General features: G+C 35.8%; 1 protein-coding gene across 2 annotated transcripts; it reads left to right on the top strand.

The window, feature by feature from the left end:
• On the top strand, positions 1–27,519 carry TMEM106B (transmembrane protein 106B). 2 transcript variants are annotated; one of them, XM_027540047.1, is made up of 8 exons: positions 1–220; positions 2,524–2,745; positions 5,824–5,887; positions 11,130–11,289; positions 19,104–19,244; positions 19,502–19,551; positions 20,630–20,683; positions 21,428–27,519. In XM_027540047.1, exons 2-8 carry the CDS (start codon positions 2,526–2,528, stop codon positions 21,564–21,566), a joined length of 828 nt encoding a protein of 275 aa, XP_027395848.1. In that variant the 5' UTR covers positions 1–220; positions 2,524–2,525; the 3' UTR covers positions 21,567–27,519. The 2 variants fall into 2 exon arrangements, with proteins under 2 accessions (XP_027395848.1, XP_027395849.1); XM_027540048.1 differs by lacking the exon at positions 1–220 and adding an exon at positions 275–362.
• The last annotated feature ends 86 nt before the right edge of the window (positions 27,520–27,605 follow it).

Raw genomic sequence — 27,605 nt, 5'->3', positions numbered from 1 at the left:
GGAGCGCTCTGCGCAGGCGCGGGCGCAGGTTGCAGCGACAGTGACGGGCCTCAGCTGATGCCGTGGTGGTGCTGCCCCACCCCCACCCCGACCCCGCGGGGACCCAGCGCTGCAGACCCGTCGCTCCCGCCCCAGCACCCGGGACTGCGGACTCCGTGACCCTGCCCTCGGGCCTGTCCGAGCCGGAGTTGCTCGGGACTGCACAGCACCCCGCGTGCCGGTGAGCGACCCGGGACGCGCAGCCCCCAGGTCCCCTTCACCAGCGGGGGCCGAGCGGGCACCCCGGAAAGAGCCGAGCCGGAGGAGGAGGTGGCGGAGGGGAGGCTGCGGGGCAGAGAGACGCTCCGGGCCGGGCGATGGAGGTGTGTCAGCTCCTCTTCCCCCGGCCCAGCCTTCTGCCAGGGGACTCCGGGCTTCCGTGCAAGCCCGGCGCACGGGGAAGATACCAGGCCCCCACGCCTTGAGCGGCCGGTAGCCCTTAGTTCTGCTCTTTTTCAGTATTCTTGTCCGACTGCCTGTATTTCATCTTTAACCTTTCCAGAGTCGGCAGGCTTACGAAAGGCGCCGACTTTTTTCGTTTAGAAGCTCACGACCTATTTAAATCGGATGGAGTCCTGTACTTTTTCTCCCCCCTTCCATAATGAGCCTAAGATTCGTGTTGCTGTTAAGTAAATGAAGGGATTTTGATTAAAAAAAAAATATATATATATATATATGTATATATATATATTGAGCACAGGGGCCTAGCACCTCTTTATAAGTCTCCAAGAATAAAAGTGGTTAAACTTAGCAGCTCTTTGAGGAAAATCCAGTAGGGAGGGCAGGAATGGGCAGTACCTGACAAAGCCTGGCACTTGTCCATTAACCTTGATGAAACAAACACCAGTCCCACGCCGACTCTAAGGCAGCTGTTACATAAGGATAGAAAACAGACTCCGACTGAGAGCCTCTTGTTGTTTTATTTTTTTGCCTTCTGTGTCTTTTCCCTTTAAGTCATTACAGTGGGAGGTACCCTATACCTCTGTTGTGTTAACTGAGATCCTAAAAGGGTGCGTTTGGCGCCCTGATCCCAGGTCATCTAGTATTCCACATAAGCCCAAGGTCAGAGTGTGTGGGGTCAGTGATGTTAATTCTCCCCTGAACCACCTGTGACTGGCAAGTATTGGTTTGGCTTGCAGTAAATGTCTTTGAGCAAAATCCAGAGAAATATATGCGTTTTTAGAGGTCATAAGTTATTTATGTTTTTGAACTTAATGGGCAGTGTGTACATAGATTTTTTTAAATATTGAAAACAAGCATTTTATTCATCATTCTGAAATTTTAAGTTTGTCCACTAGTTATATAATTTTTTATCCTGCTGTTTACCCTGTGTTCGAGTGATCCCAATACATGGATCGCATACAAATTTTAAAAAGTAGAATTTTCTTCATAGAATAAGATAAGTTGAATTATTTTGAGGGTCAGTTTTTCTTATTAAAAGCAATGAGCATTTTTAAAGACATATCTTTTTATATGAATGCCTTTAATAATCTGTTTTAGGAAATGATAAAAAATATATATGGTCACATTTCAAAACAGAAGTGGATTGTTTTTCAATTGTGCTTTATCCTTTTGTTAATTTGTGCCGAGAATATCAACAGATTAAAATATATGGCTTAAAAAAAATTTTATTTTAATCCTAAAACTTGTGTGACTTCAACTGGTCTTACTGCATTACTTACCTGTGGATGTTCTTTTGGTATAGGTACTAGCGCTTCCTATTTTTATTTGTCTTTAAATTTTATTTAATTTCCCACCTGCGTTTTTGATACTCTTACCCTAAAAACTTGAAATTAATGTTCTAAATTTTGCTGCTTTGTCTTGGTGAATTATAGTCAATATTTTGGAATATTAATTTATTAATTTTAACTTTCACCAACTGTTGAATGAAAGAAAAAATCTGGAGGTTTGTTTTTTGTATTTTTTTGTTGTTGCAAATGTTTAAAGCTAGAAGTGTGAGTGTGAGAAAGATTGTGGATTTTGTCTATCACATAAGGGCATGAATTTTAAAAGGTTGAAAAATACTACTTTGACATTACCTGGTGAGACCTAGCTGTAATCTGCCCAAAGCAACTTTTGCTTTGCTGCTGTTTTAAAGGTAGAACGTGTTTTTGTTTTATTCTAAGAAAAGTGAAGCACATGTGTTTCTTTTCAGAGAACTCTTAAGAGTTCTCACTTAAGAACTACACTCTTAAGTGTAGACTTCTGTCAAATTTTAATGTTGTTTGAAAGCCCTTTCTCATCACAAGTTTGATATGATATCATTTCATAATATTTTGTTAGAAAAGTACTTTTGGACTCTAGTCAATGGCTGTTTTATTTAAGACATTATTTTGATTGAATATAATTCCAACCCAAATAGTAGTTTGAATACTCCCTTGAGGGTTATTTTAATTAATTTGATGAGTATAAATATCCTGTAATGTTTTTAAGTATACTTTCTTTTAACTGAAGTTTACTGTAAGATTTTTGTCTTTTTCTTAGACATGGGAAAGTCTTTTTCTCATTTGCCTTTACATTCAAATAAAGAAGATGGTTATGATGGCATGACATCAACTGAAAATATAAGGAACGGATTGGTTAATGGTGAAGTCCATAATGAAGACGGAAGAAGTGGCGATGTCTCTCAGTTCCCATATGTGGAATTTACGGGAAGAGACAGTGTCACTTGCCCCACTTGTCAAGGAACAGGAAGAATTCCTAGGGGTATGTGTTACTGCACTGTTTCTCCATTAAAGAATAATTACAGGAACTTTCACAATTACTTTGAAACTCATGGGTCTAAGCACAACCATTTATGTTTTAAAAGACAGAATTAAAGGTAAAACTTCCTATCAGTTATCTTCTGTCAAAAGGACACAAACATAAAGATTTTAATTAGGGATCCTAAAGCAATAATGAAAAGCACCCTTCTACCTCCAATATTTTTTTCTTTCCCACCTGAAATTATAGCAGATATGCAGCGTGTCTTGACTGTAAACTTTTAGTCCTATTTGGTATCAATAGAGATCAGGTCACGGTTGCTTTGCTGTAGTGGGTGTTAGGTTAAGTAATGTGGTGACCGAATATTTTTAATTTGTTGTTTAAAGAATAATAATAAGCTGGTCATGCGCTAATTAGTTCTTTTTTAAAGGAACTACATGAAGAGGGATGATACATGAAGATGAGCCATATAGGAAAAAAAATCAATTTGTGCCTTGTCATAGGGGAAGTTGATAGGGAGTAATCCCCATGTGCTGTTTGTAGGTTACTTTAGTAGCAGTGGAAGTAAGGAGAAATAATGTAAGAAACCTTGTACTGTTCTCATTTACTTCTTGATTGAAGTCAATATTTGACCCTGGAGAGATGCTGAGGGAAGGCCAGAATGACAATACCTTTGCAGAGGTAGTAGCTATTTGAGAATTAAAGGATTATTGTAGTTTAAGGTATTAATGCACCAGACTGGGGGCCTGGGGAGGGCTGAAGTCTCATTTTTGCAATCTAGATATATTTTTGAAGTATAGCCAGTAGGTTTTTGGCTGTCTGGATGTGTATTGTGGATAGTAAGGTGAAGGATGATCTTGAAGATATTTTTGTCTGAGCAGCTGGAGGAATGGAGTAGCCACTTATTAATATAGAGAAAAGGTTTGAGTATATGTGTCAGGGGAGAGAGCAGGAGTTCAGTTTTAGATATATAAAACTGGAGATGCACTTTTGACATCTGAGTGGATATGTTCAGTAGGAAGTTAGTTATACTAATGGCTGGGAATTCAAATGCAAGGCCTAGCATGAAGTCATATTGGTGTAGAGATGATACTTAAAGCTGAATTGAATGAGAGCACCAAGGTTGTCAGTGTAAATAGAAAACAGAAGAGACTTTAGCACTGAACCTTGGAGCATTGCAACATTTTGAGGTCAGTGACATGAGAAAGAATTAGCAAAGGACACTAAAAATAGCAGCTAGAGCAGAAACAGGAAATCCCTTTGTCCATGGTATCCTTGAAGGTAAATGAGAAAAATGTACTCCTTGGTGGAGGAGAAGTCCATCAACTATGTTAGGTACTGCTGATCAGATAATGTGAGGACTTAGAACTGACCTTGGGATTTGGTAATTTAGAGGCCAGAGACCTTTTAAAAGAGCAATTTTGGTAGCAAAGGAATGCATAACGTGTGTAGACTGGGATCAGGAGTGCATAGGAGGCGCAAAGTTATATAGTCGGAAAATAGCTTTTCTTTGAGTTTTGCTGTACAGGAGAGGAGAGAAAAGTGATAGCTAGAGGGGACTATAAGGTCAGGAGAAGAATTTTTTGAAGATGGAATGGATAATGTGTTTGCTGATGAGACTGATCCATAGAACACTGATAATGCAGGTGGCAAGGAATATTACAGTGCACAAGCACAACAGGTTCCTCCAGAGGAGCATAGCCAGTTTACTCCTAGCAGGAGGAGGGGAGGTAGAGTGCATGGATGCACAAGCGGGTGGGTGCGTGGATGTGGTGGTAGGAGCTTGGTGGGAATCCTTGTGTCTTTGCCGCATCGTGAACTGAGCGTAAGGACAGGGGAGAAGATATTGGAGGTTTGAAGAGAAAGCTGAAGTTATGAAATTGTAGTTTGGGAGAGTCAGGTTGAGAGTATGAACTCGGGAAATATAGTGTAAGTGTTGGCATTATTAAAGGCCACTTGAAATTAGTGATCTAAAATGAGACTGTTCTTCTCTATCTACTTTTAGCTGTGTAGATACAGACATAGTAGCTAAAGGGTTATTTTTAATCAGTAGCCATTTAAACAGATGAATAGCACCAAATAAGATATGCACACACACACACATACACAGATATATATTTATATGTGAATATGGTAGGGGAAGTATGGATGAGGGGAGACTTGTGGAGGGGGCAGGGAGGTATAACAAAAGTATTATGGAAAGCTTTAAAAGAGAATTTGACTATGGGGCTTTGATAGTTAATATGAAGAACCAAGTTTTCATAAGATTGGAAAATTGGCATTTAGAGGTCCATTTATTCATTAAGTTAAAGTGTTAGCCTCTCAGTCATGTTTGATGCTTTGGTGACCCCTGCCAGACTGGTGTAGCCTGCCAGACTCCTCCGTTCATGGAATTCTCCAGGAAAGAATATTGGAGTGGGTAGCCATTCCCTTCTCCACGGGATAATCCCAAATCAGGGATCGAACCCAGGTCTCCTGCACTGAAGGCACATCCTTTACCATCTGATCCACCAACCCAAGAAAGAAATATTGAATTTTGAAGTAACTTAATATAGAGAGGGGTGTGACCTGAAAGAGTCCTTCCTGGAAGGCTATATATACGTTTGGGGTCTTGAAGCCTGAGAGTTAATATATGTCAGTTTTGGTTTTCAAGGGGAATACTTTAAGAACCTTTCTAGTTATAGGGTTTCAGTACACAGTGGTAACAGTATGCTGCTTCTGCTCTCATTCAGATAACCCAATTGAAATCTTAATGGAAAACTGGGTTAAGGAAAGCCTGGTAAATTCAGATCTGAAAGCCTGGACTTGGTGATTTTTTTTTTCCCCCACTGGAAGAAAGAATTACTCTTTCTCATTCTTCATAGTATTTTGAATAGCTAGAAATTCAGATATGAAAAAAACACAGTGTCTGCTTTGGAACTCAGCTACTACTGGATGATTTTTGAAGATTTTGAGAGAATTTAATAAAGGAATGAGATGAGAGCCAGATGGTATTGTGTTCTTTCCAAACCAGACTTTGATGAGGAGTCATTATACTTTTAATTAATCATGTTAATACGTTTCTAAATCTAATTCTTTTAGGACAAGAAAACCAACTGGTGGCATTGATTCCATACAGTGATCAGAGATTAAGGCCAAGAAGAACGTAAGTAATCATAAGAAAATGGCAATTAAAAAAATTTTTTTTGCTTTTCAAATATGTATAAATAGGTATTTTAGTTAAAACTATTAAAAGGAAAAATAGTATCAGGTTAAGTTATGCCATCATATCCATTATGTCATTAGAAAATAAAAATGATTCCTGATTGCATAAGTTCTTAAAGCAGTGTAGTATCGAAATCTTAAATCTGTTAAAACAGGTAGACCTGAAAGAGCAATTAGGTCTCAGTTACACAGAGACAACATTTTCATCAAAAATGGGTGTTAAGGTATTCCCACTAACTTCAGAATAAATATGGTTATTCATACCATGATGACATAAGGACCCAAAAGTGCTTGGCAGCTTTGCGGAAGTTGTGATGAAACGCAGAAGGAGAGTTCCTAAGAGCCCTTGGACAAAGTAAATACTTTATCCCAAGAGAAGAGGCCCCCACTCAGAAGACTTCCAGTGAATTTCCTCTGAGAATATTCTGTTAACATAGAAAATCTAAAAACTCTTTAAGTTGGAGAGAATGCACAAAAGTCGACAGAGATACACAGAAGGGCCTTGAGAAAATCTAAAGGAACTGGGCCATCCTAAGTCCTCAAAGACCTTAAGGAAACTCAACAAAAACTCCTACAAAAAGGAAGATACAACCTAAAGAAAAAAATTACTGACAGTAGAATCCAGGTTGTATAGAACAAGAGTAGTGATAAAAGAAGAGGTTCAGAAACCATACAGATAGTCCCAAAACTATAGAAGTGGATATACGTAGAGACCATCTAATACTTTGTGTAACAGAGCATGGAGTCCTTGAACAGTGAAGCTATGAAAGCAATCCTGGCCCATCCTCACCACATAATATGGCAACTTCTCTTAAAAGTACAAAAATGTATCTAAATACGAGCAGTAAAAAAAAACAAAACAGATTACCATCAAGCATCATATGAAAGTTCAGTTCAGTTCAGTCGCTCAGTAGTGTCCGACTCTTTGCGACTCCATGAACCACAGCATGCCGTGCCTCCCTGTCCATCACCAACTCCCGGCGACTACCCACACCCATGTCCATCAAGTCGGTGATGCCATCCAACCATCTCATCCTCTGTTGTACCCTTCTCCTCCTGCCTTCAATCTTTCCCAACATCAGGGTCTTTTCAAATCAGTCAGCTCTTCGCATCAGGTGGCTGAAATACTAGAGTTTCAGCTTCATCATTAGTCCTTCCAATGAACACCCAGGACCAATTTCCCTTAGGATGGACTGGTTGGATCTCCTTGCAGTCCAAGGGACTCTCAAGAGTCCTCAACATCACAGTTCAAAAGCATAAGTTCTTTTGTGCTCAGCCCTCTTTGTAGTCCAACTCTCACATCCATATATGACCACTGGAAAAACCATAGCCTTGACTAGACAGACCTTTGTTGACAAAGTAATGTCTCTGCTTTTCAATATGCTTTCTAGGTTGATCAGAACTTTCCTTCCAAGGAGTAAGCATCTTTCAATTTTACGGCTGCAGTCACTGTCTGCAGTGATTTTGGAGCCCAAAAAAATAAAATCAGCCACTGTTTCCACTGCTTCCCCATCTATTTGCCATGAAGTGATGGGACCAGATGCCATGATCTTCGTTTTCTGAATGTTGAGCTTTAAACCAACTTTTTCACTCTCCTCTTTCACTTTCATCAAGAGGCTCTTTAGTTCTTCTTCACTTTCTGCCATACAGTTGGTGTCATCTGCATATCTGAGGTTATTGATATTTCCCCCAGCAGTCTTGATTCCAGCTTGTGCTTCATCCAGCCCAGTGTTTCGCATGATGTACTCTGATGTAAGTTAAATAAGCAGGATGACAATATACAGCCTTGACATACTCCTTTTCCTATTTGGAACCAATCTGTTGTTCCATGTCCAGTTCTAACTGTTGCTTCCTGACCTGCATACAGGTAGTAAAACTTATAAAAGAAGAACTGATCAAAATACTAGCAAATGATAAAGCATTATCAGAAGCAGATGAGAACTTTAACTTAATACTTCCGTGTTCTGAAAGAGATGAAAGAAACTATAGAAGCTATGACAGTAAAACAGAAAAGTCAAAAGTTGAGGAGCTCAGAAATACAGTGACTAAACAATAGAAGGATATGAAAAGAGAGTCTACAGGTCCCTGGAAAGAATTAGAGAAAAATAATTTTGAGATGAAGACAAGCAGAAAGAACACAGTACAAAGAAATACCTTGGAAAGTGCACTTAGAAGACAGAGCAGATACAAAGGATGAAGTGAAAACATTCACTCGTGCACACACACAAACAAAAATTAATGAAAAGTACTTGAGAGAAAATGGTACAGAACACAAGCCAAGGAGATCGAGCATAAATGTAACTGGAGCTCTTGAAGAAAATCAAAGGAGGCAAACTGAAGAAAGAGAAAACGTTTAACTCAAGATCACTTCCTTGAAATAAACAAGACATAAATCTACACACTGAAAAGACATACCATAATTTTGGAAATAACCAGTCTTAGTGAAATTACTGGACTTCAAAGGTAATAACAAAAAACTCAACAGCCCCTTTGAATGCCCAAGCAAAGGATTGATTAAATTATAAGGGATAGAAAATCAGATTGGCATGTTCCTTCTTGACCACAATGCTTTAAACACATAAGCAGTAAAACAGCATGCCAAGTCTTCATGGAAAGAAAAATGCAACTAGGATTTATAAACAGTCTGACTCTTTATTATATAATTTCTAGATAGTTAAGAATGTCCAAGAAATTAGAGTTAATTTCTTAATAACCTAGAGTGGAGCAGCTTTCCTAACTGTTTTAGAATCCAGTAATAGAAGAATTTGGCAATAAGGAGTTCATGATCTGAGCCACAGTCAGCTCCCAGTCTTGTTTTTGCTGACTGTATAGAGCTTCTCCATCTTTGGCTGCAAAGAATATAATCAATCTGATTTCAGTGTTGACCATCTGGTGACCATGTGTAGAGTCTTCTCTTGTGTTGTTCGAAGAGGGTGTTTGCTATGACCAGTGTGTTCTCTTGGCAAAACTCTGTTAGCCTTTGCCCTGCTTCATTCCGTATCCCAAGGCCAAATTTGCCTGTTACTCCAGGTGTTTCTTGACTTCCTACTTTTGCATTCCAGTCCCCTATAATGAAAAGGACATCTTATTTGGGTGTTAGTTCTAAAAGGTCTTATAGGTGTTCATAGAACCATTCAACTTCAGCTTCTTCAGTGTTACTGGTTGGGGCATAGACTTGGATTACTGTGATATTTGCAGATGGTGATTGCAGCCATGAAATTAAAAGACGCTTACTCCTTGGAAGGAAAGTTATGACCAACCTAGATAGCATATTCAAAAGCAGAGACATTACTTTGCCAACAAAGGTCCGTTAGTCAAGGCTATGGTTTTTCCAGTGGTCATGTATGGATGTGAGAATTGGACTGTGAAGAAAGCTGAGCACCGAAGAATTGATGCTTTTGAACTGTGGTGTTGGAGAAGACTCTTGAGAGTCCCTTGGACTGCGAGGAGATCCAACCAGTTCATTCTAAAAGAGATCGGTCCCGAGTGTTCTTTGGAAGGAATGATGCTAAAGCTGAAACTCCAGTACTTTGGCCACCTCACGCGAAGAGTTGACTCACTGGAAAAGAGTCTGATGCTGGGAGGGATTGGGGGCAGGAGGAGAAGGGGATGACAGAGGATGAGATGGCTGGATGGCATCACCGACTCGATGGACGTGAGTTTGAGGTGAACTCCGGGAGTTGGTGATGGACAGGGAGGCCTGATGTGCTGCAATTCATGGGGTCGCAAAGAGTCGGACACGACTGAGTGACTGAATTGAACTGAACTGAATAGAAGAATAGATTAATAAATTTGGATAAAATGTAAAAAGTTAATAAAAGTGTAGGTTAACTTTTAAAAGATAAAAGCAAAAACAAGATGCAGATCAAGTCAGGATACAAATAGCAAACTAAGAAGTGGTATTTGCAAATATTATTAGAGGTCCAATATCCTTACTCTAGAGTTTGACAGTTTGAGAAGAAAAAGGCTAACCATACAAAAAGTAAGATCTGTGAACAGCCAGTTCACAAGGAAGAAAAGCAAGTATCTTTTAAACATATGAAAAGATATTAAATCTCACTCATAGGAGAAATGCAAATTAGAACAATACTGAGGTACCATTTCTTGTGTATCAGATGAGCAGAAGTCCAAAATTTTGACCGTGTTATTTTGTTGGCAATACTGTGTGAAAACAAGCGCACTTGTGCCTTACTACTGAAGGGGAAATTTGGCCTTACCTGTCAAAATTACATACACATTTACCTTTTGGCTCAGGAATTCTACTTTGAAAAGTTTATTCTAAGGATTACTGTCAAATACAGCATTTGCACGCATTATTCACTGTGCTAGTATTTATTTTACCAAAAACTAGAAATAATGTAAGTGGCCACTAGAAAGGGACTAGTAGAAGAAGTTACACTATATCTATATGATAAAATGGAACGAGGAAGAACTGTATTTTACTATAGCATGATATCCAAAGCACATTTCTTTTGAAACTACATACATGCATGCACACAGAGAGAGAGACAATAGAATGATAAACTATAGACCAACAAAATTGATTACCTTCAGAGTTTGGGACCGAACTTTGAAGAGGAAGCAGGTAAGCAAATTAAATATCTGTGTGTACATGCATATATTTCTGTTGTTTAGACTTTAGATCATGTCCTTCTTTTTTTTAATATCACTTAAAAGATTGTATCAAAAGTAAAAAAAAAAAAAAAAAAACAGTTCCTACAAATTGAAACAAACTGAAACAATTGATTCTAACTATATATCCAGTTGATAAAATAACCACAGATTTTCACACACATGTGAAAATTCTACTTCAGTAAATTCATCAGGGAGTCTTGAAATATATACTTTTATAAAGCTCCGCAGTTTGATTCTCATGAGCAGCCTGCTTTGGGCATCACCACAGTAAATGTTCTATCTATAATAAGCCTGAAATTTGAGTCTCCAAAAAGATAAATATGTCTTTTAAGAAGAATATTTTAATGCTTAATAGATTCAAACCTACTCTATTCAATACTTTTATAATGTAAAAAGATGGTTAAAAAGAAAAAAATCATAACATCTTTTCGTGCTGGTATAATAGGGAAAAAATTGAAAATGAAAATGTCTTCTCTGAATGTTTCATTATGTAATTTTTGATGCATCTATGTTTAAATATCTCACTTTCCTTTTTTTTTTTTTTCCAGCAAACTGTATGTGATGGCTTCTGTGTTTGTCTGTCTGCTCCTTTCTGGACTGGCTGTGTTTTTCCTTTTCCCTCGTTCTATTGATGTGAAATACATTGGCGTCAAATCAGCATACGTTAGTTATGATGTTCAAAAACGCACAATATATTTAAATATCACGGTAAGAACATGTTTATATTAATATTTGACTTCATTCCTTTATTTTTTAAAAATTTTTATTGCGAGGTATTTGCTTTATTGTGCTTGTTTCTGCCATACATCAACATGAAGACATCATTGCTTTATCATGTTAAGCAACACCTTTGTCCTTATTGAGAGAACATGAAAGGTAACACTTTAATACTTAGTTTTCTTTCTTTCTGTCTGATGTATTGACTTGTTCTATCATCTTTGATTCTGCTGAAAATGGCAAATTCTGTGTATTCAGAATCCTTATCATTTGAAGATGCCTTTGAGAGGGTAAAATAAAATAATTACTGGGAGAAAAGTTTTTACAATCTGTTTACTTTTCAACATTAGACCCTCAGTTGCTCCTAGCAAGATGTTAATATAGTTGATTGAATAGATGTTATACATGTAACATTTTCATGTCCTTGTGTTTTGTGAAACACAATTTTTGCCATCTTTAACAGACCATTCCTTTGTTTTCAAAGGTAGTGAACAAGTGATTGACTTCTCTTGTAAATTAGTATGTGTGAAAATCTTTGTTTCTCAGGAAAATAATTTTTAGGATTCTGCAGCCTTCCCACACCTGAAACAAGCAAACAAAAACCTCAGAGAAGGTCTTGTATGTGTTCTACATTTATGTAAGCATGGTTTGCAAATCACTGTATTATTAGTAAGGAAGATACATTGCTTCTGGCTTTAAGGTACATCTGTGTGGCAATGATTTGTTTGGAAGGGTAATATTGGACCTCATTCGTTTTCCTTGAAGAGTTGATTGGTGTGCTAGAGGTGGAGGTAGATGCGCCTGTGGTGCTGGAGGGGGGTTGAGAGACATAGGGACTGAAAAGGAAATGTGTGTTGGGTAGAATTACTCCTTAGTTACAGGAAGAAAAGAATTCACATGGATTCATTTATTCTTCTTCTTTTTAAAAAAGAAACTTGAATTAGCTATACCCTGTCAACTATTTCCATACCATTTACTTTATATTCACAACTATGTATGTAGCATTTGCACTATATTAGATATTAGAAGTAATTTAGAGATGTTATGTGGAGGATGTGCATAAGTTATATGCAAATATACACCGTTTTATATCAGTGACTTGAGCATCTGTAGATTTTGGTATGATGGAACCTTGAGTGGATGGGACAGTTGGTCCTGAAACCAATCCCCCATGGATACCAAGAGATGACTAAACATACGTGTGCTAACTCTGTATATAAGCATTTCCATGCATATATTTACACATAATACATTTTAAAATGGAATTATGTATAAAGGGTACACACATATACGTGAGTGTATATACATACACGTTTTCACTTAATTGATCTCACTGCATTTTCCCATATTATGTGGTTGCATGTAGTCTTTTACATGGCCATATTACAATTTTTACTTAACCTTCTTAATAGTTGCTTAGTTTTGATATTACAAATATTTATTCCAAAAACATCTTTGTGCTTAAACTTTGTGCTTCCATTTCCGGTTATTTTTTAAGGATAAATTCCTGAAAGTAAATTTGCAGTTAAAGACCATAAGTTTAAGGCCTTTGATAATAAATCATCATTATTCAAAAGCCTATGACTGCAGTCCCTTGCCTTATAAATTAAATGGATTCTCAGTTTTCAGCAGTAAAATTTTTTATTTTTCATACTAAACTTTTTTGTCCTGTCTTATTTTTTGTTGTCTCTCTTGATGTTTATCTTTGTGTTACCTTTTTAGCTACTAATTTATCTTTCTGTAATTCTACAAGTATTTTTGTTTCCAGCCTGTTTTGCATCATCTTTGTGTTATCTTTTTAGCTACCAATTTATCTTTCTGTAATTCTTAAAAGTATTTTTGTTTCCAGCCTGTTTGCATTTTTTTTTAAATTTTAAAAGATAGGCCTTATTGTTTTAGAAACAGCTAAAAATTAGAAATATGTAGCATCTGCTGCACTATAATTTTCATGATCTGGAGAATGAGAGAGGTCATTTTTTACTAAACCCCCATGACAGGTACAGTCCTCTGAAGACCTTTTAACTTCTGGGAAATAGAAAACTTCTCTATGAGGAATCTACACGTTTCAACCTGCCTCCCTTTACCCAAGCTCCAAAATGACTAACATTCACGGCACCACAGAATACCTTACACGTTTTTTTTTCCCCTCAAACCATCTACCCATGCTGATCAGTTCTAAAAGGTACTGATGTCACATGATGCAGTTTCTTCTCTGTGCGGAATATTAACTCAGAGCAAATGGGAAGACAACACAAAATGAGCTGACTACCATGGTGTGGGCTGCCTATGAATTTAAAAAAATATTTTAATATTCTAATGAAAAGTATGGACACCTCATCAGAAAAAATGTGTACCAATATTAAATAGAACTCCAAAATTTTCCTGGATCCCATTCCTTGGTCTATATCAGAGGGTCCATTGACCTTAAATTTGCAATTTTTTACTGTAGTGTCTAGAAATAAATGGAGAAGGACATGGCAGCCCACTCCAGTATTCTTGCCTAGAGAATCCCAGGGACAGAGGAGCTTGGTGGGCTGACGTCTATGGGGTGGCACAGAGTCAGACATGACTGAAGTGACTTAGCAGCAGCAGCAACTAGAAATAAAATGATATTGGTATTAAGACCCAAGTAGGTGAAAATGTTGTATATTTAGAGAAAGGTTATTTCTACTATTTTATAGAATTTTAAAACATTTCTCTACATTTAACAAAATGAATGCATAAATGTGATCATAAAATTACTGGTTGCTAGCACATTCTTTTTTTTGTCATCATTTTTATACTAAGACCATTTTCTGTCTTGTCACTTATCCCATGTTGCCTCATTCCATATCTTTCTCCATATTCATATTAACTTATAAACTCATATGTTCAGTTTTTCTTAAATCATTATTTAGTTCTAAAAATAATATTTTGTACATACTTTTATGTATCTTGGTTTTCTCAGTTGTTAATACTTTGCAGGAATCACTCCTGATTTTCTGCTTAGAGTTCATTCATTCTTTTTAATGGCTGCATATTATTCCATGTAATGACATAATATTATTTTTCAAGCATTCTACTTTATGTTGGACATTCACTTTATTTTCAAGATTTGTGTTTTGTTTTGTTTTTTGCCACTACAAATAACACTGTCATTAACATCCTAATGTTTTTATTTCTGTGGAATAATTGCTCAGAAGTAGAATTGCTAGGTCAGAGGATAATGCATAATTTAAATTTCAATGAATATTGCTGTAATCCTTCATGTATTTTCCAGGAATGCAAAAATACACCCTTTGGCCCATATCCCTGCCAGAAATAGAATCTGTCATTTTCTATAACTTTTACTAGTTTAATGGATATAAAGCAATATTCCACCTTTATTTAAATCAGCTTTTCTCTGACCATAAATTAATTTGACAAATAGTGTTGGCCATTTATATTTGTACTCTGCTGATTTCTTTACTCATATCCTTTGCTCTTATTTTTTTTTTTAACAGGAGGCTTTATGTCTTTTTTTCCACTTTGTAAGGCCTCGTAGTATAGGTGACAACCATTACTATCTGCCTTACAAATACTTCTTCAAGATTTATTAGTTAATGTTTTGTGATTTTATTTATGATTTATTTTGTTAGCACTATTTTAGATGTTTTGTTATTTCCTGATTTAACAGTTTTTCTTTTCATTGACTGTTTTCTAAAGTAATTTGAAACAGTTCTTTAAGTTAGAATTGCAGAAGTTCAGCCCAGCTGTTAATTAAGTGTGGAAATGATGCAGCTGTATTTCTTTTCATCAAGTCTTGAAACTGTTCCAATTCCTCTTAAAAGTGACCTGTTGGAAACCTCTACTCATGTATGAGATAAAATACCAATTAAAAAAAAAATAGTTTAAAGTTTTGCTTAACATTTTAAAAGGTTGTCTTTGTATTCAGTAGAATCAGAAATAACTTAGCCTGTGAAGACATTTACATATTAACATTTAGAAAAATTTGGATGGAACTTTAGAGTTACTTTTATTGAAAAATAAAAAAGTAATTTTCCTTGGAGACATGGGCACTGCAGCAGTAGCCCTGAGAGGCACAGCATGTTGGCATAAGTCCTCTTGGAGGAGGTAGCCATTAGCCCCACCATAGAGCCTGCATGTGGAGTCATTTAGTTGTGTCTGACTCTTTGTGACCCCACAGACTGTAGACTGCCAGGCTTCTCTGTCCATGGGATTTCCCAGGCAAGAATACTGGAGTGGGTTGCCATTCCCTTTTCCAGGGGTTCTTCCCCACTCTGGGATTAAACTTGGGTCTCCAGCACTGCAGGCAGATTCTTTACCATCTGAGCCACCAGCCCTACCATAGAGCCTGCAGACTCCAGGACTGGGTGCTCAGGCCAAACAACTAACAGGAAGGGAGCACAGCCCCACCCATCAGCAGAAAATTAGATTAAATATTTAGTGAGCAAGGCCCTGCCCACCTGAGCAAGACCTAGCTTTCCCCACAGCCAGTCCTTCCCATCAGGATGCTTGCACAAGGCTCTTATTCTCATCCATCAGAAAACAGACAGAAGAAGCAAGAACTACAGTCCCATGGCCTCCAGAATGAAAACCAGAATCACAGAAAACTAACCAAAATGATCACATGGATCATATTCTTGTGTAAATCAATGAAGCTATGAGCCATGCTGTGCAGGGCCACCCAAGGTGAATGGGTCATGGTGGAAATCTCTGATAAAACGTAGTCCACTGGAGAAGGGAATGGCAAACCACTTCAATGTTCTTGCCTTGAGAAACCCATGAAGAGTATGAAAAGACAAAAAGATATGACACCAGAAGATGAGCTCCCCTGATTGATGTGTCCAACATGCTACTGGGAAAGAGTATAGAAATAGTTCCAGAAAGAATGAGGAGGCAGAGCCAAAGCAGAAATAACATCCAGTTGGTGATGTGTCTGCTGGTGAAAGTAAAGTCCAGTGCTGTAAAGATCAATATTGCATAGGAACCTGGAATGTTAGGTCCATAAATGAAGGTAAATTGGAAGTGGTCAGGCAGTAGATGGCAAGAGTGAACATCGATATTTTAGGAATCAGTGAACAGAAATGGAAATGGGCAAATTTAATTCAGATGACCATTATATCTACTACTGTGGGCAAGAATCCCTTAGAAGAAATGGAGTAGCCGTCATAGTTAACAAAAGTGTCCAAAATGCCGTACTTTACGGGTGCAGTCTCAAAAACCACAGAATGGTCTCTGTTCATTTCCAAGGCAAACCATTCAACATCACAGTAATTCAAGTCTGTGTCCCAAAACACTAATGCTGAAGAAGCTGAAGTTGAACGGTTCTACAAAGACCTACAAGACTTAGAACAAACACCAAAACCAGATGTCCTTTTCATCATAGGGGATTGGAATGCAAAAGTAGAAAGTTAAGAGATACCTGGAGTAATAGGCAAGTTTGGCCTTGGAATACAAAATGAAGCAGGGCAAAAGCTAACCAAGTTTTGCCAAGAGAATGCACTGGTCATAGCAAATACCTCTTCCAACAATGCAAGAGATGACTTTACATGTGGACATCACCAGATGGCCAGTACGAAAATCAGATTGATTATATTCTTTGCAGCCAAAGATGGAGAAGCTCTATACAGTCCGCAAAAACAAGACCTGGAAGTGACTGTGGCTGGGATCATGAGCTCCTTATTGTAAAATTCAGACTCAAGAAAGGAGGGAAAACCACTAGGCCATTCAGATATGAACTAAATAAAATTCCTTACATTTATACAGTGGAAGTTACAAATAGATTCAAGGGATTAGATCTGATAGAGTACCTGAAGAACTATGAATAGAGGTTCATAACACTGTATAGGAGGCAGTGACCAAAACCATTCTCCAAAAAGATGAAAGAAGGCAAAATGGTTGTCTGAGGGGGTCTTACAAATAGGTGAGACAAGAAGAGAAGCATGTAAAGTTTAAAAATAAAATTTTAAAAAAAAAGAAGAAAGGGAAGGATATACCCAACTGAATACTGAGTTCGAGAGAATAGCACAGAGAGATAAGAAAACCTTAAGTGAACAATGCAAAGAAATAGAAGAAAACATGGAATGGGAAAGACTAGAGATTTCTTCAAGAAAATTGAAGATACCAAGGGAACATTTCATACAAATATGGGCACAATAAACAACAGAAATGGCAGGGACCTAACAAAAGCAGAAGAGATTAAGAGGTAGCAGGAATACATAGCAGAACTATACAAAAAGGTCTTAATAAACTGGATGACCAATATGTTGTGGTTATCCAAATGTACAATCTGGATTTAGAAAAGGCAGAGGAACAAGAGGTCAAATTGCAGACATCCATTGGATCATAGAAAATGCAAGGGTATTCCAGAAAAACGTCTACTTTTGCGTCATTGACCACTCTAAAGCCTTTGTGTAGATCACAACAGACTGTGGTAAATTCTTAAAGAAACGGGAATACCAGACCACTTTACCTGCCTGATGAGAAACCTGTATGAAGGTGAAGAAGCAACAGTTAGAACTGGACATGGAACAATGGACTGGTTCAAAATGGGGAAAGGAGTACATCAAGGCTGTATATTGTCACCCTGCTTATTTAACTTACATGCAGAGTACAGCATATGAAATGCTGAGCTGGATAAATCCCAAGCTGGAATCAAGGTTGCCAGGAGAAATATCAAAAACCTCAGATGTTATCAGACTTTTGGCGGAAAGCAGAGCACTTAAAAGAACTTCTTGATGAAGGTGAAAGAGGAGAGTGAAAAAGCTCACTTAAAACTCAACATTCAAAAAACTAAAGATCATGGCATCTGGTCCCATCACTTCCTGGCAAATAGATGGGGGAATAAATGGAAAAGATAGCAGATTTTATTTTCCTGGGCTCCAAAATCACTGCAGACAGTGACTGCAGCCATGAAATTAAAAGACACTTGTTCCCTTGGAAGAAAAGCTATGACAGACCTAGATAGCATATTAAAAAGCAGGCACATCATTTTGCCAACAAAAGTCCGAAACCAATACAATATTGTAAAGTTAAAAAATAAAATAAAATTTAAAAAAATAATAATAATTACAAAAAAAAATATATGGTTTTTCCAGTAGTCATGTATGGATGTGAGAGTTGGACCATAAAGAAGGCTGAGCACCAAAGAATTAATGCTTTCAAACTGTGGTGCTATAGAAGACGCTTGAGAGTCCCTTGAACAGCAAAGAGATCAAACCAGTCAATCCTAAAGGGAATCAACTGAGAATATTCATTGGAAGGACTAATGCTGAAGCTCCAGTACTTTGGTCACCTGATGCCAAGAGCTGACTCATTGGAAAAAACCCTGATTCTGGAAAAGGTTGATGGCAAGAGGAAAAAGGGCCACAGAGGATAAGATGGTAAATGGCATCACTGACTCAATAGACATGAGTTTGAGCAAACTCTGGAAGATAGTGAAGGACAGGGAAGCCTGGCATACTGCAGTCTATGGGGTTGCAATTAGTTGGACCGAACTTAGCAACTGAACAACAACTTTTATTGAATTTTTGCTAAGGCCACAAATACATTTTATAACATTGATTTTTCTATGTTCTGGTACTATACATTTCCTGAGCCTACTCTTTAAAAGTATATGTTCATTGTATGTGTTTTATATACATAGCACTCATGCAAAACCCAAATAATTGGTTCAATGTTCTTTGATGTTTTGGGGGACAATTTACTTCCTCCTGGTAAATGAAGCATAGCCACAGCTGGAGTCATTTTCTCTATTTTGAATACTTCTTTATTATGCCTATTCTAAAATAACTTGCACATTTTCTACCTCCTTTCTTTTTCAGAATACACTAAATATAACGAACAATAACTATTATTCTGTTGAAGTTGAAAACATCACTGCACAAGTTCAGTTTTCAAAAACAGTTATTGGAAAGGCACGCTTAAACAACATAACCAGTATCGGTCCACTGGATATGAAACAAGTAAGCTTCGTTCAGAAAATACTTTGGAGGAGTTAAATACATCTCAACTTTGTATATAATATTAACTTTCAGGAGATGGGGGTTTTCCTAAAAAATTAGACTTTGAAATGTATCCCATACGTATGTAAAAGAAAGTCATAGAATCAAACCCATAAAAAGAGAGATTTCCAAACTCTTTTAAGTTATGAAATGTGTCTGAAATATTTGATATTTTGATACTATTCTCTGTTGGTTTATTTTCATTTTTTGCCTTTCAGATTGATTATACAGTACCTACTGTCATAGCAGAGGAAATGAGTTATATGTTGTAAGTTCTGATTTTTAATTATTTTCTCTCATTAAATTATAAAGAATAAGTGTGTGTATGTGTGAATATATAGGGTTTTCCTGATAGCTCAGTTGGTAAAGAATCCGCCTGCAATGCAGGAGGCCCCAATTCGATTCCTGGGTCGAGAAGATTCACTGAAGAAGGGATAGGCTACCCATGCCAGTATTCTTGGGCTTTCCTTGTGACTCAGCTGGTAAAGAATCCGCCTGCAATGTGGGAGACCTGGGTTCAATCCTTGGGTTGGGAAGATCCCCTGAAGAAGGGAAAGGCTACCCACTCCAGTTTCTGGCCTTGAGAATTCCATATACAGTCCATGGGGTTATGGGGTCACAAAGAGTCGTATATACATGTGTGAATATATATATTTAATAAATATATATGTTTAATTTTCCATCATTTTAGCAGAGACAAGACTACATTTTTAGAATATTCCTTCTGGCCTTTGATCATCTCTGTTCTCTCTTTTCAAAATGTGTAACATTAATGTACATATACCTGTACACATAGTTTTTTTTTTCACAATTAGGATTATGCATACCATGTCACTTTTTATTTACTATGTTATAAAAATCATATTCTCATATTTTGTTATTTTTTTGTTTTTGTATAGGAGGACTACAAATGCTAAATGACATTTAATATTCTATTCGGGTTTGAAGTTGTGAAACTTGTAAATTAGGTCTAAATGATTATTAACTCTTGTTAAATAAAAAACTGTGATAATTTTTTAATCCTCTTTTGATATCAGCCTGATACAGAATTTCTGAGTAGGTAATAATCTGGTTACTAAAATTTCAAAAGGTGAAAAAAAAATAGAAGTAGTTAGTAGACAACTCTACAGCTGCTGTAGTATGAAAGCATAGAATAAGAAGCCATGAAAATATTAATCATTTGAGATATAGAAAATGCTCCACCATTTAATGGCTATTTATTATATCTTCTTAATAGTATTTCTATTGGCTTTAACATAGGAAGAGGAATTGTAATTAAACTATTTTGTTAATAAATTTCTAATGTCATAGTTTGTGTGTATTTACATTGCTTTTTTCTTTAACAGTGATTTCTGTACACTGTTAACCATCAAGGTACATAACATAGTGCTCATGATGCAGTAAGTATGATTTTTTTTTGAAGTAATTTCTTTGTTTCAACTTTAGATGTGTAACATTAGCTTAGAGTATACACATCTTTATAAATGCTGTCTCATTTGTGTTTTTAAGCCTTACATAAGTGCAGTGAGGTGAAGAAAATAGTTTCCCACTTTACACATGAGGAAATGGGAGCTCAGAGAAGCAGGAAGGACCACATGTCTGCTAAATAGTGAATCTGGACCTTCCAAGAACTCAGGAAAACAGTAGAAATTGATACAGAGAGAAGGATGAGCTCAACAGCCAATTCCTTGCTCCCTGTGGTAAAGGCAGTAACAGTAGTGAAGAGAAATAATGTTATTGGTTTGCAAGCTGGGTGTTTCCCTAAGCCATGAAAACATTGTAGGTTATAGGTTGGGTCTTTAGGCCATTAGCTAACACCTAATTAACCCTTTTTCTCTGATGAGAGAACTGTGTGATTATTTTTAAGAGTGCAATGAACTAAATATATTTTTAGCCAAAGATAGGTGTTTTGAAAAAAATGACATTTTTTTTGCATATAATTATTTGGATAGGGCTTGCTCAGCCAGCATTCCTGTTGTCTACTGGCGAAATACTCCCTAAGAGACCCATGTCTACAACATTAAGTTATCATTAATCAAATAACCTCTCCCTGAAAAGAATTTTGATATATAAAGTGTTCCCACTTTAGAAAGTTTTTTTATATATAACTATTCAGTGCTTCTCTCCATTTATTTTATTTTCAGAGTTACTGTAACGACAACTTACTTTGGACATTCCGAACAGATATCCCAGGAAAGGTACCAGTATGTTGATTGTGGAAGAAACACCACGTATCATTTGGGGCAATCTGAATATCTAAATGTACTTCAGCCACAACAGTGAAAACTCAAGAGATGCACCTAGAGAAAAAAAATACCTATTGATATTTTCCAAACTTTGAAGGATGAGGTACTTCGTGATAGGAGATCTTAAATTGAACAACCTAAAGTTTACACTTCTGTTTTAAGAGTACATCTAAGAATATGTGGACTTGTAGTTTATTACAATTCTCCACTCTGTGTTTGTGATGTTTATACCAGGATCTTTTATTTGAACCTAAATTTACTGATTGATGTTCTTCACTCCTTTCCCAAAGGGGAAAACTAAGACTTCTCCTTCAGGATAACAGATACTTATTTAAAATTCACAGCTCTAATCACTACTGAAAACATAATTTTGGTGATGAACATAATTTGAGAAACTTTATTTCTGAATGTTTTTATAGAAAATTACAGAGGGCCTATTACTGATGAAGACATTTAAAGAATACCTTTTCTTTTTTCCTGTTTTATAAACTCCCATTGCTACTTGGTAGTATTTAACCTATATGCTATTTTAGCTTTTAGCTAAATATTTTTACTTTTTCATTTTGAAATCCCACTCATTTGCATGGTTTCGTCAGTGTTATTTCAAGCTAGTGTTTGCATAACACTTATAAACCAAAATAATGTTTGCAGAATTCTGTACCTGAAAAATTTTAAAAACCCCTATATAATATGTTTCACATGTCTTTCCATGTTATAGTTGTGTGAAACTTTTGTGTAATATTCAAATATAACCATTTAATGTACAGTATTGTAAATAAATTATGCATGGATTCTAAATAGTTGTAATAAATGTTAAAGTGGTACAGATTTAAAATCTAGTAAGTTGCTCATAAAAATTAAAAAAACAGGAAAATGAAATTCAGAAACCTCTAGAATGTGAATATGTTTCCAAATACATATTTGATCAGGTATAACATAGATTTGAAATAAAATATTTTGGTGATCCACTTTTTTTTAATGTTGCTTTTCATACTAAAGAATTATGAAGATACTTTTCACAACTGTTAGGTACTCAGATCATCAATTTTATGAATGTTTTAATGAGGTGAAATTATTACTTTGGTAAAATTATCCAGGAAATCCTGTTATAAATTATGGTGGCTATAGCAAAATAAAACCTATACTTTTTTTAAATTTAATTACTTTGCACGTCGTGGATATCAGGCCTCTAGGAGTTACATTTTTTAAGTTTTCTACTTTTGGTTTGGATTTTGTTTAAAGTTGTTCTGAAGTGTAAATTATTGACTTACTTTACTATTTTATATTTTTAATACCATTTTGCATTTGGGCTTTTGGCCTTTTCACTTCCCAAGTTCAAAGTACCTTTGAAATACATGATACTGAGCATAGGGGCTGACTATTGATACCAAAAACAGTCATTGGCTTGAGATTAATTTCCTTCAGTTCCTTAGTGATAAATCAGGTTACCCCTCTCTCTACCTGAAAAGTGCCTAACATAGGTCTGAAACATTCTTATTTATAAGTCTGATTCTCTCAACTATAAAACGTGAGCTTTATTTAATTATAAGTAATTAGAGCTAATGAAGCCCTTCTTTCTGCCTTTAAACCTACTCAGGTTTCCCCTTAGCTTTCATATCCTTTATTTCTAAGTTTTCCTCAATGAACCATTTTAATGATGAAATGTACTAACTTCTTTTTTCGTTTTTAACTACTTAGTCTCCTGTTAATCCACTGCTAACTCATCTATCCTTACTATTAAACTAAAATCACCCCTTTAAATTAATTATGGATTTTGTGGTCCAACCCAATCTTTAATATTTTTTCTGCCATGTTTTTTGATCACCCTTTGTCTCTTTGAAATTGCACACTTCACTACTGTGTGGGTTCTAACTGTATTTTTCACATTGTTCTCATTTCATTTTTCTCACTCTACTATCTTCTGATGTTTTAATGAGTAGTATCCAGACCCTCTTCTGCCTCAAAATTTTTACTTCTTTGTCTTCAACAATCACCTCCATTAGTGCATCCGGATCTGTTCCTACATCCCTGACCAGTAACCTATCTAGTTTCTCATTTAGTTAATGAGTTAGACATCCCTGGTAGCTCAGACAGTAAAGAATCTGCCTGCAGTGCAGGAGACCAGATTCGATCCCTGGGTCGGGAAGATCCCCTGAAGAACGGAATGGCAACACACCCCAGTATTTTTGCCTGGAAAATTCCATGCACAGAGGAGCCTGGTGGGCTGTAGTCCATGGGGTTATAAAAAGTTGGACATGACTGAATGACTAACAGCTTTTAGAGATAATAGCATTTAAGTGACTGTGTAAAAGCAAAAAATGTTAAAAAAAAATACCGTATTTTGTTTCGTCCCATTTCTTCAAAATCATCCTTTCAGATATGCCTTCTTCAAAAATCAATCCTAATTTATTTTCCTACTTTGTATCTTTTAACCTTGGAAAACTGTACAGTGTAAACTAAGTGGACTTTTCTTCTGATGCGTAGCTCTAATATCCTTGTAAAGTGGACACAGAGCATCTGCCGAAGAGTCAGGAAAGTTAGAGAACATTTGCTTTTACTGACTTAGTTCTGAATATTTATTCATTCTTTAAATTAAAAATTCCTTATTATTCCTGCTTTCTTTGGCATTCAAGTCAGAAAGAAACTGAAATTTAAAATAAGTTAAAAAAAGAAAGTAGTAGAGAAATCAAGATCACTTGTGACTATTTTCACAGAGGGTTAAGTAACTGCCAGAGAACCCTAGAGCCAAGTAGGCTGTAAATTAATACAATTACAAAAGCACATTCCGATGATGCAGACTTATAGCCATTAAAATAAAAATCTGGAAAGAACAGATGAGGCTTTAACCTTTCTTAGGTCATTGTCCAATGCAGTTTCTTACGTGGTAATAGGATTTTTAAAAAACTATTTTTAGATCTTATTCAACAAACATGGTAAAGATGTTAATTTTTTTCTCTCTGATATTTCCAAGTATAACTTCCTTGCACCTATAATAGACTGGTCCTTCTAACCAAGCCTACATGTTTTGATATTACATTTATAGAGCACCATGCCCTTTGCAGAACTCTTGTTTTGTCATATCATTTGTCAGAATCCTGTGAGTCAGAAAAGGAGGGTGGTAGGAGCTCCATCTTTTAGAAAAGGAAAAAGAGGCATGGAGAAGTTGAGGGTCTTGCTGAATATTTAATAAATATTTTAACTGATGCCAGACCGAATTTTTCTGTCTGCCATTTCTGTGCTTGGTCAATGAAATCACCCACTGGAAAGCCCTGTTGACTCAGGTTAGTACAAGTAAAAATCAGAGAAAGTGTTCACATGGGTAACACAATGACAGTACAGTTAATACTAATGAACTAAGATTTTGGATATCTTGAAATTAGTACCTGAAATATTTTCAAGGGAAATGAACACTTGTAAGATATTTTGGAGCATAATCTATAACTTAATATTTTTAAGTAGCTTAATTTTCTGTTAAATCTGTGATTATTCCAATAAAGATAATAGATAGACTAATTATAAAGAAGAGATTAATGGATTTGAGATTTGAAATAATAGTTTGAAAATATTAGACACCAGATAAACTGCTTGCAATTTCTAAATAGCTATCTTTACTGTACATGTAACATGTAAAGGACCATGGTTTTATTTGTGTGCATTTTTTCTATGCTTTTTTGTTTGTTTAGGCAAATGACATAATTATTTTCTCAAAGAATTCATGAATTATTATTACTCAAAGAATTATTTTCTCAAAGAAAATAAAATTCACTTTGGATCTTCTGACTCATAGTTTAGGAATAACACAGTGTGGTGTTCAAATAGATAGGAAGTGATTGCCAAAACAAAATGAAAGTGACTTAAAAACTTCAAACGTCAGCCTGATGAATCTTTGTGGTTCTTAGCCTTATCATTATTGCAATATAATTCTGGATGTTTAATTGGAGTACGTGTCCCCAACTTTCCCTCATGCCATTTGACTTTCTTTTTTAATTTTAAAATAATTCTTTGTATATTGCTATGTCTTATTTAAGAAAATGATTTGTTAGATATTTGACCCCAAAGTAAGTCACTTCTCAGTATAGCTAATGTTTACTGATTACTTTCTGTGTCACATACTGGACTGTACTAACTTTTCTCATTATCCCTCGGCAGAGTCCTGTAAGGTAGTGACTGTCATTACCCCTCCCCCATTTTATCTCCGAGGAAATCTGGGTTTTAGAGAGGTTAAGAAATATACGTAAGCTTTAAAGTGGCAGATTAGAGATTCACACAGGTTGGTTTTACTCAAGCATCATTGTTCTTACAGTAAGCATATTTTCTTTCCAGCCTTTGAAAATGTTTTATTCATAAAAATGTATTGGATGTTGCACATAATATGTAGGACTGAGGCTTTTGATAGTATTTTTAAGAATACTATTAAGATACTTTATTATTTTATAAATCTTTAGTATAAAGTGTTTATCTTTAATTATTAATGCTTATCTGTTAGGGTTTCTTTATAAAAGATATAAAATTTTAAATTAACAAGTACATATGTCTTCCTTGATTGGGCTTCCCAGTTGGTACTAGTGAGATTGTAAGCCAAAGGTTACTCACCATTCTGTGATTTTTTAGTTCATAACATCTGAAAACAGTAACTACTTGGCTCAAATACATCTAAGAATTAATTTCATTTCTTTCTTTTTTGTAATATCAGGTTTTAAATGAGATGTTAAACTATTTTAAGGAAAAAATATGTTTGAGGTGGGATAAAAAGACTGTTAAACATTATTTCTTTAAAAAAATTATTTTTACATGAAAACTAGATATATTTGTGATGTGTTCAATCAAAAAATTCACTACTGTATCCCAGATCTACATATTTCAAAGTAAAAATGTTCACTTGTCAGCTGAAATTTCTGATTAGAACTAATATTTGTATATTTTTGTGCTTAGAATTTAAATTTCACAGTGGATTTTTTTTTTAAGTTGACCTTTAATTAGGATGAAAGCAAGTGATATATTTATATACTATAGGGATAAAAATGGTAATTTTCATTTTTAAAAAACTACCAGTGTGATTCTGTTTTTAGTTCCTTTTACTCATGTTTAGCATAGGCTTTTAAGTTTAAAAATACACTGTGGTCTGTATTGACCCAAAAAGTATTCCATAAATTAAACAAATATATGGCAAGTTTTTCATAGCTAAATCTAATTCTTCTAGAAGGAAGTTATTGCCTTCTATTTAATTACATTAATTGAAATGTGTTTAAGAGAAATGTTTTCAGCATATTTTGTATACTAAAAAACAAAAGGGGTTAGTATTGGGCCAATGGCCAAGAGGTAATGTTACTACCTTGTAGACTGTTACAGTTCAAATTGTCCCACTCCCCCCAGAATTTTAGAAACTAGAAATCTGGGAGATACTATGTCAGCTGTAGTCAGTTGACTCTTAAATGCTGTAAGCTGTATTCATCTTTTGTTACTGTGTGAGATGGGAAAAATGCCACATTGCAAAAGATGCATAATTTCATTGTATAATGATTTATTTTAGGCATATAATATCAGGAAGCTTTGTCTTGTGTGTTTTGTCTTGTATTTCCTCATAGAACTAAAGTAAGTAAGATTTGGGGAAATGATTTTAAAATGCTTTCTGACTTGACATGCTTGGTCAGAAATTGTTGGCATTGGTGGGTAGGTTCTAACCAGTGATTTTAATTGTGCAATAAATAATAATAGAGTGTGAGACTATGTTTGGGCACTTACTATTTGTTTATATTAGGTATTAGCCTCCATTGTAATATACTTACTAAATTTCCAAGTTGAACAGTTCTGTAGTTAATAACTATTGTTGCTGTACCTGTAACAAAACATACTTACGACAGTAAAATGAATAGAAGTGCCCCCAAATACTATTTTTTAATTCACTTGTAACTGTTCCTCTTGTAATTGTGTATGACAAAATCAAATTTGTAAAAATTTTAGCATGAAAAATAAAATTTGTATCAGTCAAGTGTCTTGGTTATGCTTTTGAAATTGATTTTTTTCATCTGCTTCGCTTCTAATTTGTTGCCTAATACTGTCTAGTCTAGTAATATCT

This window comes from Bos indicus x Bos taurus, chromosome 4, assembly GCF_003369695.1.
Source record: "Bos indicus x Bos taurus breed Angus x Brahman F1 hybrid chromosome 4, Bos_hybrid_MaternalHap_v2.0, whole genome shotgun sequence".
In the NCBI taxonomy this organism is placed as follows: domain Eukaryota; kingdom Metazoa; phylum Chordata; class Mammalia; order Artiodactyla; family Bovidae; genus Bos; species Bos indicus x Bos taurus.
This window is presented reverse-complemented; position numbering and strand designations above follow the sequence as displayed.

Bases quoted from the DNA above. Each gene is read 5' to 3' on its own strand.
- TMEM106B (XM_027540047.1), top strand. From the start codon at position 2,526: ATGGGAAAGTCTTTTTCTCATTTGCCTTTACATTCAAATAAAGAAGAT. The intron at 11,290-19,103 runs GTAAGAACATGT...TTTCTTTTTCAG, and splicing joins CAATATATTTAAATATCACG to AATACACTAAATATAACGAA. The intron at 19,552-20,629 runs GTAAGTTCTGAT...TTTCTTTAACAG, and splicing joins GAGGAAATGAGTTATATGTT to TGATTTCTGTACACTGTTAA.